The sequence below is a fragment of the Salmo salar genome, chromosome 03 (assembly GCF_965601325.2).
Source record: "Salmo salar chromosome 03, fSalSal1, whole genome shotgun sequence".
In the NCBI taxonomy this organism is placed as follows: Eukaryota; Metazoa; Chordata; class Actinopteri; order Salmoniformes; family Salmonidae; genus Salmo; species Salmo salar.
This window is the reverse complement of record NC_138293.1, coordinates 39,887,360-39,905,085: the sequence shown is the minus strand read 5'-3', so window position 1 is coordinate 39,905,085 and position 17,726 is coordinate 39,887,360. Positions and strand designations below refer to the sequence as shown.

Genomic DNA, 17,726 nt, shown 5'->3' with positions numbered 1-17,726 from the left:
CGTTGATTCAACCAGTGTGTGCCCAGTGGGCTGGTACCACTGGTTATTTTTCACCCAATGCCTGTTAGAATAAAAATGTATAATACACTAGAACATTTCAGGGATTTTTCTGCCATAGAAACCCTTGGGCAGAGGGCCTCTCGAGTGGCACAGCAATCTAAGGCACTGCATCACAGTGCTAGAGGAGTTCCTACAGACCCGGGTTCGATCACAGGTTGTATCACAACTGGCTGTGATCGGGAGTCCCGTAGGGCGGCGCACAATTGGCCCAGTGTCATGAGGGTTTGGCCAGGGGGCTTTACTTTACCTTATGGCAGGCCGGGCGCCTGCAGGCTGACCTTGCTCGTCAGGTGAACGGTGTTTCCTCTGACACATTGGTGCGGCTGGCTTCTGGGTTAAGCTGGCGGGTGTTAAGAAGCGCGGTTTGGCGGGTCATGTTTTGGAGGACGCATGACTTGACCTTCGCCTCCTGAGACTATTGGGGAGTTGTAGCGATGAGACAGGATCAAAATTGGGGGTAAAAATAAATAAATAAATAAATAAACCCTTGAGTGGCCTGCCTAAGCGTTGTTTTGTGATGCATTAAAAAAATCTAGATATATAATTTTTGGGGTTGAAATGCATTTTCTGGATTGAAAAATGCTTTCAGCATAAACTTAAATGACTACAACCAAATATAAAGTATGTAGAAAAGATAATGGACCTATCACTTTTTTAATAATCTTTGAGAATGAACAATCACCAAAATAAAATCTTAACAGTCAGGGGAATAGAAAATTCCCAAAACAATACATTTAACAGTATTGATTTTGTTGTTAACTTGGAGAAAAATAACACAGCATTAGCCATGGCAAAATGCATAGAATTGCAGGAAATTATCTTTAAAACTGTAAAATGTTCTCTCCGCTACATGGCAGAATATGTCAAATTCCTGGAAATTAGCTTTAGCTCTCAGCTACATGGAAAAATGTGTAGAATTGCAGGAAATTAACTTTAAACGGTAAAAATGTATCTTGGCTCCATGGAGAAATTCTGAGAATTGCAGGAAATTGGCTTAAAAATGATAAAATTGCACACAAAAAAACTCAATAAAAAACATTATGGCCTCGGTCAGGCTTGCCGACCGCACCCATTGCCACGACCACCATCATCCAGAAAAAAACGTGCTTGAAAGTGTGTATGCGTGTGACAGCAGTATTTCAGTGAGACATTGCGGGTTACGACCAATGTTTTTCTCCTAGGGTTCTGTCACGAGGCTAGCAGCTATAATCCTAGTGTTTGCACAGCGACGCATGCATGGTGCTACAGCCAGGATATGGCACGCACACACACACAGACACACACACAGACACACACACAGACACACACACAGACACACACACAGACACACACACAGACACACACACAGACACACACACAGACACACAGCCCTATACTGTATTCCCAGAAACAAACCCAGCACCAGAGTTTAGGACCCCTCTATCACCTTCATCTAAAATAAATCTCACTTAGTTTCAATGGAAAATGAGCCCGCCTAAGAACAAACCTAGGGTAAACCCTGAATGACTATGATCCTTCCCCACTTAGGTACGATTTAACTGTCATCTGGGGTAATTCTCTACCTCCTAGTGTTGACATAAAAGAGCCTAAAGAGATTTAGGGAAACACTTTAAATGATAATGCCCCTTTTATGGTAATGAGCCTCGACATGATGCTTCCAGTATTTACTGTCAGACTGTATATCTATCTGTCTACAACCCCCCCCCCCCCCCCCCCCCCGACTTAGCCCTTACTGCTACAGATAACACATGCCGACATGTACATATTAATAGCATATTATGTTGCCACATAGGGACTAGGGCTAGGCCATGTTCGATTGAAATCGGTCTGCACACATAACACGTTAGTCTCGTGGAAACAAACAAATAGTGTCTGCCGCGTGCAAGATTAATAACACAAGCATCTGAATCGCTATAGTATCAATTGACGTTTTGGTGCTTGCAGTCCTGAATGCTGCATCAGGGACCTCTGCATCCCAACAAGGAACACTCTGGGGGAATCATTTTTTACAACACTTTTACCAACACGTTTGCTGCACCACAAGAGGCTCAAAAACTCTGGAGCACTTATACTCTACCCACAGAAACGCATACAAGACCGTCCCTTGCCCTCCCTTCGGAGAATCTAGTGCAGAAGTGGTCCGACAAAGCGGACGCTAAGCTACAAGACAGCTTCATTAGCACAGACTATAATATGTTTAGTGATTCATCCGGTAACACTGAAGAGTTTACCACATCAGTCACAGGTTTCAGCAATAAATGCATCGACGACGTCATCCCCACAGTGACCATACATACGTACCCAAACCAAAAGCCATGGATTACAGGCAGTGTCCGCACCGGCCTAAAGGCTAATACCAGGGCGTGTTCTCAGAGCATGCGCAGACCAGTTGGCAAGTGTCTTCATGGACATTGTCCCAGTCTATAGATGACCACTGTCCCTGTTATAAGAACTCACAGGTAACCTGCCTAAACAAATATTGTCCCATAGCACTCACATCTGTAACCATGAAATGCTTTGAAAGGCTGGTCATGGAGGACATCAACACCATCATCCCAGACATCCTGGACCCACTACAATTTGCATACCGCCCCAATAGATCCACAGATGATGCAATCTCTATTGCACTCCACACTGCTCTCTCCCACCTGGACAAGAGGAATACCTATGTGAGAATGCTGTTCATTGACTACAGGTCAAGCTAATCACCAAGCTCGGGACACTGGGACTGAACATCTCCCTCTGCAACTTTCTGACAGGACGCCCCCAGGTAGTGAGGGTAGTTAACAACACATGCTGATCCTCAGGGGTGTGTGCTTAGTCCCCTCCTGTACTCCCTGTTCACCCACAACTGCACGACTCCAACACCATCATCAAGTTCGCTGACGACACAACAGTGGCAGGGCTGATCACCAACGATGATAGTACAGCCTACTGGGAGGAGGTCAGAGACCTGGCAGTGTGGTGCCAGGACAACAACCTCTCACTCAGCGTCAGCAAGACAAAGGAGCTGATCGTGGACTACAGGAAATGGAGGAGCAAGTACACGCCCATCCACATTGGCGGTGCTGTAGTGGAGCGGGTCGAGAGCTTCAAGCTCCTTGGTGTCCACATTACTGAGGACTTAACATGGTCCTTTCACACCAGCACAGTCGTGAAGAAGGTGCCTCTTCCCCCTCAGGAGGTTGAAAAGCATTGGCATGGCCCCTCAGATCCTCAAAAAGTTATACAGCTGCACCTTTGAGAGCATCTTGAGCAGCTGCATCTCTGTTTGATGTGGCAACTACACCGCCCTCGATTGAAAGGCGCTACAGGGGTCAAGCTCCATGCCATCTAGGACCTCTACACCAGGCGGTGTCAGAGGAAGGTCCGAAAAAAAGCCACCCCAGCCACCCAAGCCATAGACTGTTCATTCTGCTACCGCACACCAAGCGATACCGAAGAGCCATATCTGGGGCCAAAAGGCACCTGAACAGCTTCTACCCCCAAGCCATAAGACTGCCGAACAGTTCATCAAACAGCTACTCAGACTATTGCATTGACCTTTTTTTTACACTGACTACGCACACTCACTGGACTCCACCCACACGCTCATACATACTTACACTGACTCTCTTACACTGACTCTATGCACACTCACTGGACTCCACCCACACACTCATACATACTTACACTGACTCTCTTACACTGACTCTATGCACACTCACTGGACTCCACCCACACACTGATACATACTTACACTGACTCTCTTACACTGACTCTATGCACACTCACTGGACTCCACCCACACGCCCATACATACTTACACTGACTCTCTTACACTGACTCTATGCACACTCACTGGACTCCACCCACACGCTCATACATACTTACACTGACTCTCTTACACTGACTCTATGCACACTCACTGGACTCCACCCACACACCCACACACTCAGACATACTTACACTGACTCTCCAACGCATAGAGACATAGACACACACACACACACAGACTTTCACACTGTCCACATACGCCGCTGCTACTCCATATATTATCTATCCTGATTGCCCAGTCACTTTTACCTCTGCCTAAAGTACATCTACTGCACATATTACCTCGATTACCTCAACTGCCTCATACCTCTGCACATTGACTGGGTACAGGTACTCCTTGTATATAGCCTCGTCGTTGTTATGTATTGTGTTACTATTTTCTATTTGCTAATTTGTTTCATAATTTTATCTCTGCATTGTTGAGAAGTAAGCATTTCATAGCCTACACCTGTTGTATTCGGCAATTGGATTTGATTCTATTTGATCAGACAGTCTATGTCATAGCATATTTGTCATAGTGGTAGAAAATCATTCTCTAACACCCTTCTTCCTAGACCCTTTTCTCTGAAAATGGGGCAGTGGGAGGTGTTGGTAATCATGGTTTAGCGCACACACGCACACGCACACACACACACACACACACACACACACACACACACACACACACACACACACACACACACACACACACACACACACACACACACACACATTACTGCAGTGATGAGAATCTCTCGCCCACCGGAGGTTTAAAACACGCATAACTGCAGATACTAAAACCTCCCCTAGGCTAGGCAATACAAAACCGCAGTGTCCAGAGGGAGAGAGAGGGGGGGAGAGAGAGGAATACATATGGAAAGATATTGGTATACTGTACTTTGGTATAGCTAGCTAGGTGGAGAGAGAGAGAGAAAGTGATGGCGAGAGAGGTAGTGAAGGAGAGAGAGGGAGGTGTGAGTGTCTGAATGAGATATCTCCTCTGCCTGACCCCAGTTACCACAGCATGCTACATAAGCTTCCCTCCATTAACAGTCAGGCTGAGGAGTAGCTCACTCCTGTGGCCAACAACAAGGCTTCTGTAGAGTAAATCTCATAGGGAGACAGAGAGTACTGAGGGCCAACCATTACAAAAAGATGCTACTCTACATGATCTTATAAAGTCTTATGTAGCTTCATAAGAGAGCTGTAAATGTAACCCATACCCCACCCACCCAGGGTCAGATTAAGAAATCATAAATCCTGGGGCTTTGTTAATAAACATTTTTTTTAAATAAGCCTTTTTTTTTTTTTTTAACATCATGTAAGAAGACATTAGCTGAATATTTTTTAATACCAAAATGAGTGGCTACTCTGATCAATCTGGTCTTGAATTCAAACAAACAATAGCCCAGGCCAATAAATCAACACACAGATTGTACAAAATTAGGAGGATATACAGTGCCTTTGGAAAGTATTCAGAGCCCTTGACTTTTTCCACATTTTGCTAGGTTGAAAAACAAATGATATTCCCACTAAGAGCAAACCAAATGGGATGGCGTATCGCTGCAGAATGCTGTGGGAGCCATGCTGATTAAGTGTGTCTTGAATTCTAAATAAATCACTGCCAGTGTCACCAGTAAAGCACCCCCACACCATCACACCTCTTCCATGCTTCACAGTGGGAACCACACATGCGGAGATCATCCGTTCACCCACTCTGCGTCTCACAAAGACACTTCTTACTGGTGTCCTATAGTAGTGGTTTCTTTCACCATCGTTACACGCACCTGCACGTCATCAGACTCACCTGGACTCCGTCACCTCCTTGATTACCTGCCCTATATAAGTCACTCCCTTTGGTTCCTTCCCCAGGCATCATTGTTTCTGTTTCAGTTTTCTGTCTGTGCGTTGTTCGTGTTTCTTGTTTTGTTCATTAAATTATGCACTCCCTGAACTTGCTTCCCGACCCCCAGCGCACACATTATAGAATGACGCCTCACCAAAGGGAAGCATCGAGGGGTGATTGTTTTGTCTTGGAGGTGATGTTGGGTCCGAGTGTCCGAACCGGAGCTACCTGGGAGGCCTCAGCAGGTTTGTCAGGTTCCCCTGCCTCAGCTGGCTCGACGGGTTTCCCTACCTCAGCGGGATCGATAGGCTCCCATGCCTCAGCTGGCTCGACAGCTAGCCATGCCTCAGCTGGCTCGACAGGCTGCCATGCCTCAGAGGGTTCGATAGGCTCCCATGCCTCAGCTGGCTCGACAGCTAGCCATGCCTCCGCTGGCTCGAAAGCTAGCCATGCCTCAGCTGGCTCGAAAGCTAGCCATGACTCAGCTGGCTCCAAAGCTAGCCATGACTCAGCGGGCTCGACAGCAAGCCATGCCTCAGCGGGCTCGACAGGCTGCCATGCCTCAGAGGGTTTGACAGGCTCCCATGCCTCAGCTGGCTCGACAGGCTGCCATGCCTCAGAGGGTTCGACAGGCTCCCATGCCTCAGCTGGCTCGACAGGCTGCCATGCCTCAACAGGCTCGACAGCTAGCCATGCCTCAGCGGGCTTGACAGCTAGCCATGCCTAAGCGGGCTCGACAGCTAGCCATGCCTCAGTGGGCACGACAGCTAGCCATGCCTCAGCGGGCTCCATAGGCTCCCATGCCTCAGCTGGCTCGATAGGCTCCCATGCCTCAGCTGGTGAACATGTTACCGTGCCTCAACCGAGGCAACCGGGGAGGTCTCACCCGGCTCATCAGGCACTCACACCTCAGCTGGGTCGTCAGGTTTCTGCGCCTCAGCTAGGCGACCGGTCCCTTCCGGATCCCCGGGATCGTCCCTTTGGTTGGCGTCCTGCGGCTGGAGCCGAACGCGCCGGGGAGGGGGGTACCATCATGTATGCTCTCTCTGGCGCTCTAGGTCACCATGCTTCTGCGTCTCAGCTGGACTGACAGGTTTCCCGCGCCTCAGCAGAGGTGACAGGTCCGCTCCTGATCCCCGGGATCGTCATTTTGGATCAGCGTCCTGCGGCTGGGAGGGGAGGCGGTACTGTCACGTGTGTTCCCTCTACGGCCTCTAGGTCACCAGGCTGCTCGTTATGGTGCACACCTGTCACCATCGTTCGTTACGCGCACCTGCACGTCAGACTCACCTGGACTCCATCATCTCCGTGATTACCTGCTCTATATATGTCACTCCCTTTGGTTCCTTCCCCAGGCGTCATTGTTTCTGTTTCAGTTTCCTGTCTGTGCGTTGTTCGTGTTTCTTGCTTTGTTCCATTATTTATTAAATTATGCACTCCCTGAACTTGCTTCCCGACTCCCAGCGCACACGTTACAGTCTGTTACTTGAACTCTGTGAAGCATTTATTTGGGCTGCAATCTGAGGTGCAGTTAACTTTAATGAACTTATCCTTTGCAGCAGAGGTAACTCTGGGTCTTCCTTTCCTGTGGCCATCCTCATGAGAGCCAGTTCCATCATAGCGCTTGATGGTTTTTGCGACTGCACTTGAAGAAATGTAAAAGTTCTTGAAATTTTACGGATTGACTGACCTTCATGTCTTAAAGTAATGATGGACTGTCTGTCACGTTCTTGAAAATGATCGGACCAAGGCGCAGAGTGAGTATAGTTCCACATATTTATTTAAGTGAAACTAACAAAACAAAATAACAAAACAAAAAGACAAAAAAACAATAACAAAAAGACCGTGATGACGTAGTGCCCAAACACACTAACAATCAATCAATATCCCACAAAACACAGGTGGGGAAATAGCTACCTAAATATGATCCCCAATCAGAGGCAACGATAAACAGCTGCCTCTAATTGGGAACCATATTAGCACCAACATAGAAATAGACATACTAGATTACCCCCTAGTCACGCCCTGACCTACTACACCATAGAGAACTAAGGGCTCTCTATGGTCAGGGCGTGACACTGTCATTTCTCTTTGCTTATTTGAGCTGTTCTCGCCATAAAATGGCCTTGGTCTTACCAAATAGGGCTATCTTCTGTATACCACCCCTACCTTGTCACAACACAACTGATGGGCTCAAACACATTAAGAAGGAAAGAAATTCCACAAATTATATTTTAACAAGGCACACCTGTTAATTGAAATGCATTCCAGCTGACTATCTCATGAAGCTGGTTGAGAGAATGCCAAGAGTGTGCAAAGCTGTCATCAAGGCAAAGGGTGGCTACTTTGAAGAATCTCAAACATAAAATATATTTTGATTTGTGAAACACTTTTTTGGTTACTACATGATTCCATATGTGTTATTTCATAATTTTGATGTCTTCACTATTATTCTACAATGTAGAAAATAGTAAAAATAAAGAAAAACCCTTGAATGAGTAGGTGTTTCCAAACTTTTGACTGGTACTGTATATATATATAAACAATGCCTCTTGGGCCCAGCCCCTGACTCACACAATTGACCAGTAACATTGATTTATTATGCATTTTATTTTTTTATTTTGTATTAATCAGTTACCCAATCAAGGCAGGGCCCCCCAGTTACCCACGTGGGCCCCCTACCTCCTCTCCTCCCTCATCTGATGATTAGCACCACACACACACACACACACACACACACACACACACACACACACACACACACACACACACACACACACACACACACACACACACACACACACACACACACACCACACACCCTGAATGGCTATAAGGTTTATGTAGTAATGTCCCACAGACACAGAGTGGGTTGGGTGTGTTTGTATAGTGATGACAGGCCTATGAACAGATGGACAGGAGGCTATTCCCCAGGCTACCAGCCTTCTGCTGAACACCACAAGCCTGCCAAATCTACCCCTCCTTCCCTCCTCATTATTTTCTTCTATACCTCCTCTCTTCTTTCTCTCCCCTCCGTCTCTCTCCACCCCTTCTCCTGCTGTGTCACTACTCCCCCTCCTCCACCACCGAGTCCCCGTCCATCTTTCCCTATATCCCCTCGGTCTCGCTCCTCCTTACATCCTCCTGTATATCCCTCCCTCAATCCCTCTCTTCCTCATCCTCCCTCCTGCAGAACTGGGTCCCTGTCCAAGCCCAGTTCTAATCCTCTGCTTTCCCATGTAAAAAGGAGTTGTTATCCCATCCATCCCTCTTCTCCATCCCTCTCTCTCTCTCTCTCTCCATCCCTCTCTCCTGTGTTGGGCCTAGGCCCAGTCCCCAGCTCCTAGGCTTACAGCCAGGCTTACAGCCAGACTTACAGCCAAACGCAGCTACATTAGGTTCACACCATCTCAGTCTGGGAAGCGAACAAATTAAGTGATTATGAGAGAGAAGCTGTAGTCTAAATCACATGCTAACTGGTCCTCAACACAGCCAAATCACACCGACTCTCAGGCTAAAAAAGAACAGCTCCTTCTTTCCTGCTATGGAAGGGTGTAAGCAGAGGTGTTTGTCACGTCTTGTATTGAGAGTGAAGGGAACAAAGGGAGAGACTGTGTGTGAGCAGTTGTGTGAGCAGGTGTGTGTGTGTGTGCAAGATGTGTGTGCTTAAAATAGATAGTATTACAGTTTTTTTCAATTGCTAACAAGCATCGGTCAATACTGAAGCCACTTTTTCAAAACTCTTCACACAGTTTGCATTACCAACGTGCATCTTGGCCAAACAGTTAATCTCACCTCCAAAACTCACTCAAAACCACCAAAACACTTCATACATGTCTTAAAATAAGCTTGTTCGACCATAACACTGGCAACAATTCTCCCTCAGAAAGCATACACCGTCACTCATAACACACTGACCTTAAAAACAGTAACAGGGAGCATTACATAAATTATGAACTTTTCTCTTTGAAGTTTGAATGATTTTTCACATAAATCAGTATTTCATTATAGAATAAGAATAACATATTTTCACTTTATTGACTGTACTGAAATATATGTAACAAGAATAAATCAGAAATGCAGCAATTTGCTTCAATAGCCTTTATTGTTTTCTATATCTTTGCATATAGTAATTTACTTGAGAAAAATAAAAAGTTGAAACAAAAAACGAATTCCTGAAATTCCAGGGCGGCAATAATAATTACAAAAAAACACAATCAACAACATGTATAGTATAATCACTCATACTGTACAGTACTGAGAGGGTTCTAGTTCTCCCTCTCTCCTGCATTTGGCCACAAGTTCTCATCAACATCACATCTTATGTCTTCTCTGGCGATGCATCTTGAAAAGTATCTTCTGGAATGTCTAATCCAACCCTGCCACTCTTCGCTCCCCAACAACCTGTCTTCCTTGATCCATGTTTCCAAACTAAATTATTCCGAAGCTGTCCTCTTTTGTCTGTTTGGTAATGAGACTAAAAACAGGACACTTGGGTAGGCTTTCAACTGAAATTGCAATCAGCTGTGTTTGGAATGATTATATATTCTGCTGAGATTTTCTATATATTTCAATCTGGTTACTGCAGACATGTACGACATTTGCCATCATTCTGTTTTGAATGTGTTTTTAACAGTTTTGGAAACAGTGTGTTAGCATTTGAAAACATGTGCTGCAAATATTTAGTTTTCCAGGTGGCGGAGTAGGAATGAGAAAAGAGTTCATGGGTTTCGGAGAATGTGGTCATTGAATGCATTTTGTGTGAAAGCAATGAAAAATGATTCACAGTTTGGTCCACATACACTTCTGTTTCACTGACTGTAGCCACAAGGCTACTTTTACCAATGCATGTTAGCAATTGTACTGTAATGAAGATGGTCATGAAGAGGAACTCAGTCACACATGCACACACAGTCTTGTTTAAATAACCTTGTGGGGACACAATTTATAACCATTCAAAATCCTATTTTCCCTAACCCTAACCCTTACCCTAACCCTAATTTTAACCTTAACCCCAAAACCGAACCTTAACCCTAAACCTAAATCCTGACCCTAAAACTAACCGTAACTCCTAAACCTAATTCTAACCCTAATTCTACTTTAACCCTAAACCCCCTAGAAATAGCATTTGACCTTGTAGGGACTAACAAAATGTCCACAGTTGGTAAAATGTTTGTTTGCTTCCTATTCTTGTGGACACACACACACACACACACACACACACACACACACACACACACACACACACACACACACACACACACACACACACACACACACACACACACACACTCACCTCGTATGATGGCTAGCTTGGCGGTGGTGGCCACCTCTCCCTCACTGTTGCGGGCCACACACTCATAGACGTTCTCATCTCGGGGGGCCCTGAGAGGCTGGATCCTCAGCACGGCCCCAGCTCCATCATCAAACTCTATCGTCTAGGAGAGAGGAGGAGATAGGGAACAGTCAGGAAATAGCCAGCGGAGAAACAGTCAGGAACAGTTTGGAATGAGGAGGAAAACAAGAGGAGACAGAAACCAAGACAAAGAACCAGGAAGAGACAGAAACCAGGTGAGTAACCAGGAAGGAGACCAATTGGGAACGAATGGAAAAGGCCAGTATTCAGGGGAATAAAAACAAGGAGAGAAGAGCTGGTCCAACAAGTGAAAAAACAAAACCCCTAAAAAATTGCTAATAGACAAATATGATCTTTACAGAGTGGAGAATGGAGTGAGCTCACCTCTATGCGTTGGGAGTTGACCTTCTTGCCTTTCTTGTTCCAGTTGACCATGGGCTTGGGGTCACCTGACGCCTGGCACACGAAAGAGGCCACGCCTCCCGACACCCCAATCTGGTCCCCGGGAATCTTGGTAAACTTGGGCGCTGCTGGGATAGACAGACAATTCAAATCAATTAAAACTTTATTGTCCTCATAGGGAAATTCTGTAGCCAGGAGTCCAAGACAAAATGCAGTTCAGAAAACAAACAAATAATGGATCCATAAACAGATAGATAGACAGACACATCCAAATTATTAAACATTATTAGAATGATGGTACTAAAATGATTTTGCTTAATATTTTCCCCATGTAAATATACATAAATCATAATTTACATTTTAGCAGATGCTCTTATCCAGAGCAACTGAGCATACATTTTTATACTTGGTCCCCCGTGGCGATCGAACCCACAACCCTGGCATTGCAAGCACAATGCTCTACCAACTGATCTACCCAAAGATAGACAGCTCTCACTCAAGAGATGCCAACTAGCCCAAAGCCGTGGACAGGAAGAGAGAGACATGATATCACTGAGTCGTGATGGACATGGTGATTGGCCGCTAAGTACAGTCCACTTCCTGGCTATCATTTAGAGGACATAACCAAGGACTTCCTGTGTGTCATCTATAAAAGATGTGCTTCAGCTTCACAGGAGAAGGTTTTTTCACTACCCTGGGGCACGCTACTCCACTATGCAGCACAGATTGTGAGAACACATGGGTGGGTGCTACACGGGTGTATGAAAAGGTGTCGTGGAAATTCACAGTAGATAATTGGCTTTAATGTATTAATATCACACATACCCTTTTCAGCCTCTGCAGTAAATTACAATGAAACAAGGAGACCATTTTGAGTACAAGGATTTAGGGATTGCATTAGTACATACATTTGGCTTTTAATTTATACCCTTTATATTTATAAAGCCCAATTCTAACAGACAAGACAGTTTTATGCAGTTTTAGAACAAAATTTGCTTGATCTGAACGCTCTAGTTTTAGAACGTGTCATGTCGGCTGCTAGAGTTTCCAAAATTCAGTAATGCTTATTACTAACAGCAAATAAAAATCTATTTCAGGCACAAAAATTCCATACATTTCCATTGTGCTAAAATCTTGTCAAGCTACTTCATACATTTTTCTCTTCTCTCTCTCGCACACTGTCTCATACTGTCCCTCCCTCCCTACGTCTCTCTGCCCATCTTAGAATGTCAGACTCTTCTTCGGCAAGCCCAGAGTTCTATCCCTCTGTGTCTGTTACCATGGCAGCCAGCTTAACTCCTCCTCAGTGGCGGAATCAGTTTTATCCATCAGGGCAAAGCCGGCCAGACCCTCACCATAATAACCTCCCTTCCTCCCTTCCTCCCTCTCTACCGCTCTCCCACCTCTGTCTCTCACTCAGTCTATCACTGGGCCAGCTCCTTCTGTGTTGATTCAGTTCTACAATAGAGAGGCAGAGCAGCTGAAGAAAAAAAAAACACTGCAATAACTCCCCAAAATCACTGAGAGACGGAAAAGCTCTCTGGCTTTTCTCCCTCCCCTGCTAACTTCACACTTCAGTGAGTAACAGTCACACAGCAGCCAGCCCACCTCTGAGCTGTGAGGTAAAGTGCCTGAGCAGAAACCGAGAGAAACCTCAACAATACTTTTCGGGGAAAAAAACACTGCGTATTATTGTAGCCTTTTTACCATACACGTCACACACTTTGTCAGTTGTGAAGTGTTGCACTTGGGAACAGGCAGTACTTTGGGGAGCTGTGTAAGAGGGTTGATTTCACATTCAACATTGGTTTATATTTCTGCACTGTCACTTTCAAAGAGATTATTGTGCTATTCCCACTGCACACTAGAACCAATTCTAATTACACGGGTGCAACTACCGGCCTCCAGCTGCATTCTGTTCTGGTTAGAGCCTTTGGTTCTGATTCAAACAAGACATACATATTGGTTTTCCTTTCATGAAAAATTCCTCCGAATATGGTGAGGATAGTCAAGAATGCAGTCCGTCCCTTTAAAGGCTGAGTAGCCTTGACTCCTTCACTCCCTGGCTGCCAGTGGGATATAAAGATAGACTTAAGACTTACATCTGGCCTATCATAATGAAACACCACAAGGCTATGATTATCTAATAGCAGTGCTGGGAAAGTGTAATGTGCAGATGTGCGTCGGTAGGTAGCAAGTGGGTGTCATTATACTATAATCACCCCCACTATGACTGGAGGCTGGAAATTAGATCCGTCTGGACAAGTCTGACCAGATCACTCAGGTTCACTGTAAACCCATACCAATTACAGAAGTGGCCTATAACTAGGGTCCAGAGTTTTTCCTGGTCAGGTTACATGGTCAAGAAAAACGCAAGGTCCTAGCCACCAACCAAAACAAATATGAACATGGGCACTACATCAGCGTTAAGAAATATGGTGGTTCAGACTGCTCTTTTTGGGATGCTATTATCTTTGAGTCACAGAGCAACGCTGTTCGCGATAATACCTCTAGGTAACACACTGTCCTTTAAATTTAGAACTGTAAGACATATCAAGACATGCTTTCATACAGTAGCCTCGATGTGATGACTAACTATAGGCTGACATCCCCTCACTGCTCATCAGTGTCAAACACCATTCATGCTCTTCGGTGCCACATACTTCCATAGCGTTTTCTGTGCTGCAGTGTTAAAATGAGATGCGTTCTCTGTTCACCTGTCTTACCGTCGATCCATAAGACAAGACATCTGTTGACATGCTTTAGTGACGGTGACGATCGGATAAGCGCTGACGTGTGTGTGCCGCTTATTAGTGCAATAAAACCACCACGGCCCTGACGGATCTTGTTAAACACCCATCACCGCAGAAACAGACAGGCAGACACACCCTCACCGGTCCACCTCCAGCCCAACACCACGTCACCACTCACTGCAGCTAGCGTTGACCAACACAACTCACTGCCACAGACGCTTGTCAGCATAGAGGGAGAGAGAGGGATAGAGAGAGAGAGTGAGATAGAGAGATAGGACGCACCGACGGCCATGCAGAAAAACGGACAAACCTGCACATAAACAAATCGACCATTTGGAGGACATACTATACAGACACATTAACTAACACACCCACACAAGCATACATCTGTAGTGTGTTACTTACCTAGGGCGTCAGAGAGGTTAGGCAGGGAAGTGAGCACCAGCAACAGTGGCAGCAGAAAAGGGGGGTAGAGGCAGAGGCCGTACCCAGGGCGAGGCACCCTGGACTGGGCTACGGTTCCACCAGGACTGGGGGGAACCATGGTACCTCCGGCGACTGGGGATGGAGGTGGGGGATGGTGGGGAACTTCACTCAACAGGGCTTGGCACTCTGTGGAAAAACAAACAAACCAATAAAAACAAATGTGTTCAAATAAATACGAGGGAGAGAATATCCTTTTGAAGAACAATGCACATAGTCGATGACCATACCGGATTTGGTCAGTTGAATAAAAAACACTTTTGACTTCGGATTGACAGGTCAAGCAAGCCTCTGCATGTGTATACAGTAAATACCCATAAATAAAAGGAAGGTGTTGAGCCCGGTACAGATATTATATTCACTCTATCCACCCACTGTTCTTCTAGCCTTTCCACTGACACAGTCTTTCCCCACTGGCCACAAATAAACATACATATCGCACATAAAACCCTAATATGGAAACACTCAAGCAAAGACGATATTGAAGCAGAAGGGGTGTTTATGCCATCCCGGCACCATGCAATATTCAATAAGAGCGTAATATCTATAATGTTAGATGGCGAAGGCCCCCTATAATAGATGTCCTGTGGGTAATCCTAGTCCAGCCAGGGGGATCAGGCCTGACTCTTCTTTGCCTGGGGGAGATTTTTTTTATCCCTGACAGGAGAGGAGATATTCAGCCGAGCTCTGCAGAAGCTCCCCGTCCAGGAGTCAATAACTCCTCCAGTCGCATCGATCCCTCCCTCTTTCCTTCTCTACCTCTATTCCTACCCCCCCCCCCCCCCCCCCAGTGTGGGAGCGCAGGTGTGAAACCAAATGAGACAGGCTTCTTTGTTTCAATCCTGTTCAGAACGGATGGAAGACACACAGAGAGACAAAGATACAAGTGCGCACAGACTTATATAGATACATACAGATTAGAGGAACACACACGCTTACAAGTATGCTGACAAGCACGTGCACACACATCCTACACTGCCCACAGTTATCTACAGTTTCCCACATCCAGTGAAAGTGTTGAACGTGGTTCCCTAATACAGGGACGTTCTACCCTTTCCGGTCGAGAGTTCCATATTAAAACGTATATGGAATTCTCTAGCTCTTATCTGACGCGCTTAAAAGCATTGGAGTCTGGCTCTTTAACCCGTCTGAGCTCTAAATATAACCGGTCTATAAACGTATCTGTCCATCTGACATATATTTCATGGAGCGCTACTTCCCTGCTTCCCCCTCTCTCTTATCTAGGCTTGGAGAGAAGTTCCTAATAGATAGGGAATCGAAGAGCTTTCAGGATCTACTTTTCAATTCAATAACCTAATAGCTACAACCTAATCAGAGATCATTCAAGTGCCATTCCATCCAGCACGATGAAGTCTCCTCTTAAAGAAACTCAATTTATTAGCTAGCATCATCAGCATGATGCAATGGATGATAAGAAGCACGTGGGTCCTGTTGAACTGGGCTGACTCAGTAGGGTAACATTGTAAAAGGGTTGTAGAAAGTCAATGGAATAAATTCCTTTTTGGAAATCTCGCTTTCCCACTATGGTGACTTGATCCTGATCTAATTCAATCTTGAGTGGTCTGTCACTCTAATCAAGCCCCTGTTGTGGTCTACCCTTCTCTCATCTCAATCCCTCATCTCACACCTGTCTACTTCTATATCCCCCTTACCCGTCCAACCCATCAGCTGTCTCATCCCCCCGTCTCTACCCGTCACCCCATCTTGTTCTCCCCGGCTCCACCTTCCCTGTCCCGTCTCTTCCTCCCCATCTCCTTCTATTGTATTTAAATTGATATCTACGTGAACCTTTGATCCCTCATTTCCCCACAAGGCTCCCCTGTCTCACCCCTCTCACCCTGTCTCACCCCCCTCCACCTCCCTGTCTCCCCCTCCCTCTTGTTTTTAACCTGCTATCAAAACCTTTGATCCTTCTCTTTCCCCACATTACCTGTTCCCCAGCTGCACCAGCTGCCCGGCTGTGGTCCATTAACACAGTTAAACAAACGGGCTTACTGTGAGTCTGGGAATGGAGAAAACAGTCCCATCTACATACTGTACTGCAGGCCTTGCCAGGAGCGGTCGTAACAGTTGTTAATGCCGTAAAACTAATCTCATCTCTACTACCACGGCATTGACCCTGTTGGCTGGGAAACAATGTCAGATTTGCCTCTGGGTTCTTATGTTCACCCTTGGCATACGTCCCTTACTGTACTGTACCTACAGAGAGCATATACTATAGCATACATCACATCTAGAGGGTGTTTGGAGCAGGGCCATATACATTGCATTTGGAAAGTATTCAGACCCCTTCCCTTATTCTGCATTTTGTAACATGACAGCCTTATTCTAAAATGGATTAAATATATTTAAAAAACTCAGCAATTTACACACAATACTCCATAAAGACAAAGCGAAAAAACAGGTTTTTAGAACATTTTACTAATGTATTCAAAATAAAAAACATAAATACCTAATTTACATAAGTATTCAGACCCTTTGCTATGAGACTCGAAATTCAGCTCAGGTGCATCCTGTTTCCATTGATCATACTTGAGATGTATCTACAACTTGACTGGAGTCTACCTGTGGTAAATTCAATTGATTGGACATGATTTGGAAAGGCACACACCTGTCTATATATGGTCCCACAGTTGAAAGTGCATGTCAAAAACCAAGCCATGAGGTCGAAGGAAATGTCCGTAGATCTGGGGAAAGGTACCAAATAATTTCTGCCGCTATGAAGGTCCCCAAGAACACAGTGGCCTCTATAATTCTTAAATGGAAGAAGCTTGGAACCCCCAAGACTCTTCCTAGAGCTTGCAGCCCGGCCAAACTGAGCAATTGGGAGAGAACGGTCTTGGCCAGGGAGGTGACCAAGCACCAGATGGTCACTGTGACAGAGCTCTAGAGTTCCTCTGTGGAGATGGGAGAACCTCCCAGAAGGACAACCATCACTGCAGCACTCCACCAATCAGGCGTTTATGATAGAGTGGCCAGATGGAAGCCACTCCTGAGTAAAAGGCACATG

General features: G+C 45.5%; 1 protein-coding gene across 3 annotated transcripts in view; it reads right to left on the bottom strand.

Moving 5' to 3' along the window:
- The window catches only part of LOC106600038 (receptor-type tyrosine-protein phosphatase S), a 97,615-nt gene that overhangs the window by 62,177 nt on the left and 17,712 nt on the right, over positions 1-17,726 (bottom strand). For 2 of the 3 annotated variants that reach the window (XM_082973507.1, XM_082973505.1), the window contains exons 3-5: positions 14,618-14,824; positions 11,442-11,587; positions 10,998-11,139 (exon numbers count right to left, since the gene is read on the bottom strand). In XM_082973507.1, the coding sequence (XP_082829633.1) occupies positions 10,998-11,139; positions 11,442-11,587; positions 14,618-14,756 (427 nt within the window). In that variant the 5' untranslated portion in view covers positions 14,757-14,824. The remainder of the gene's footprint in view (positions 1-10,997; positions 11,140-11,441; positions 11,588-14,617; positions 14,825-17,726) is intronic. The other variant, XM_082973506.1, reaches the window with a different exon arrangement.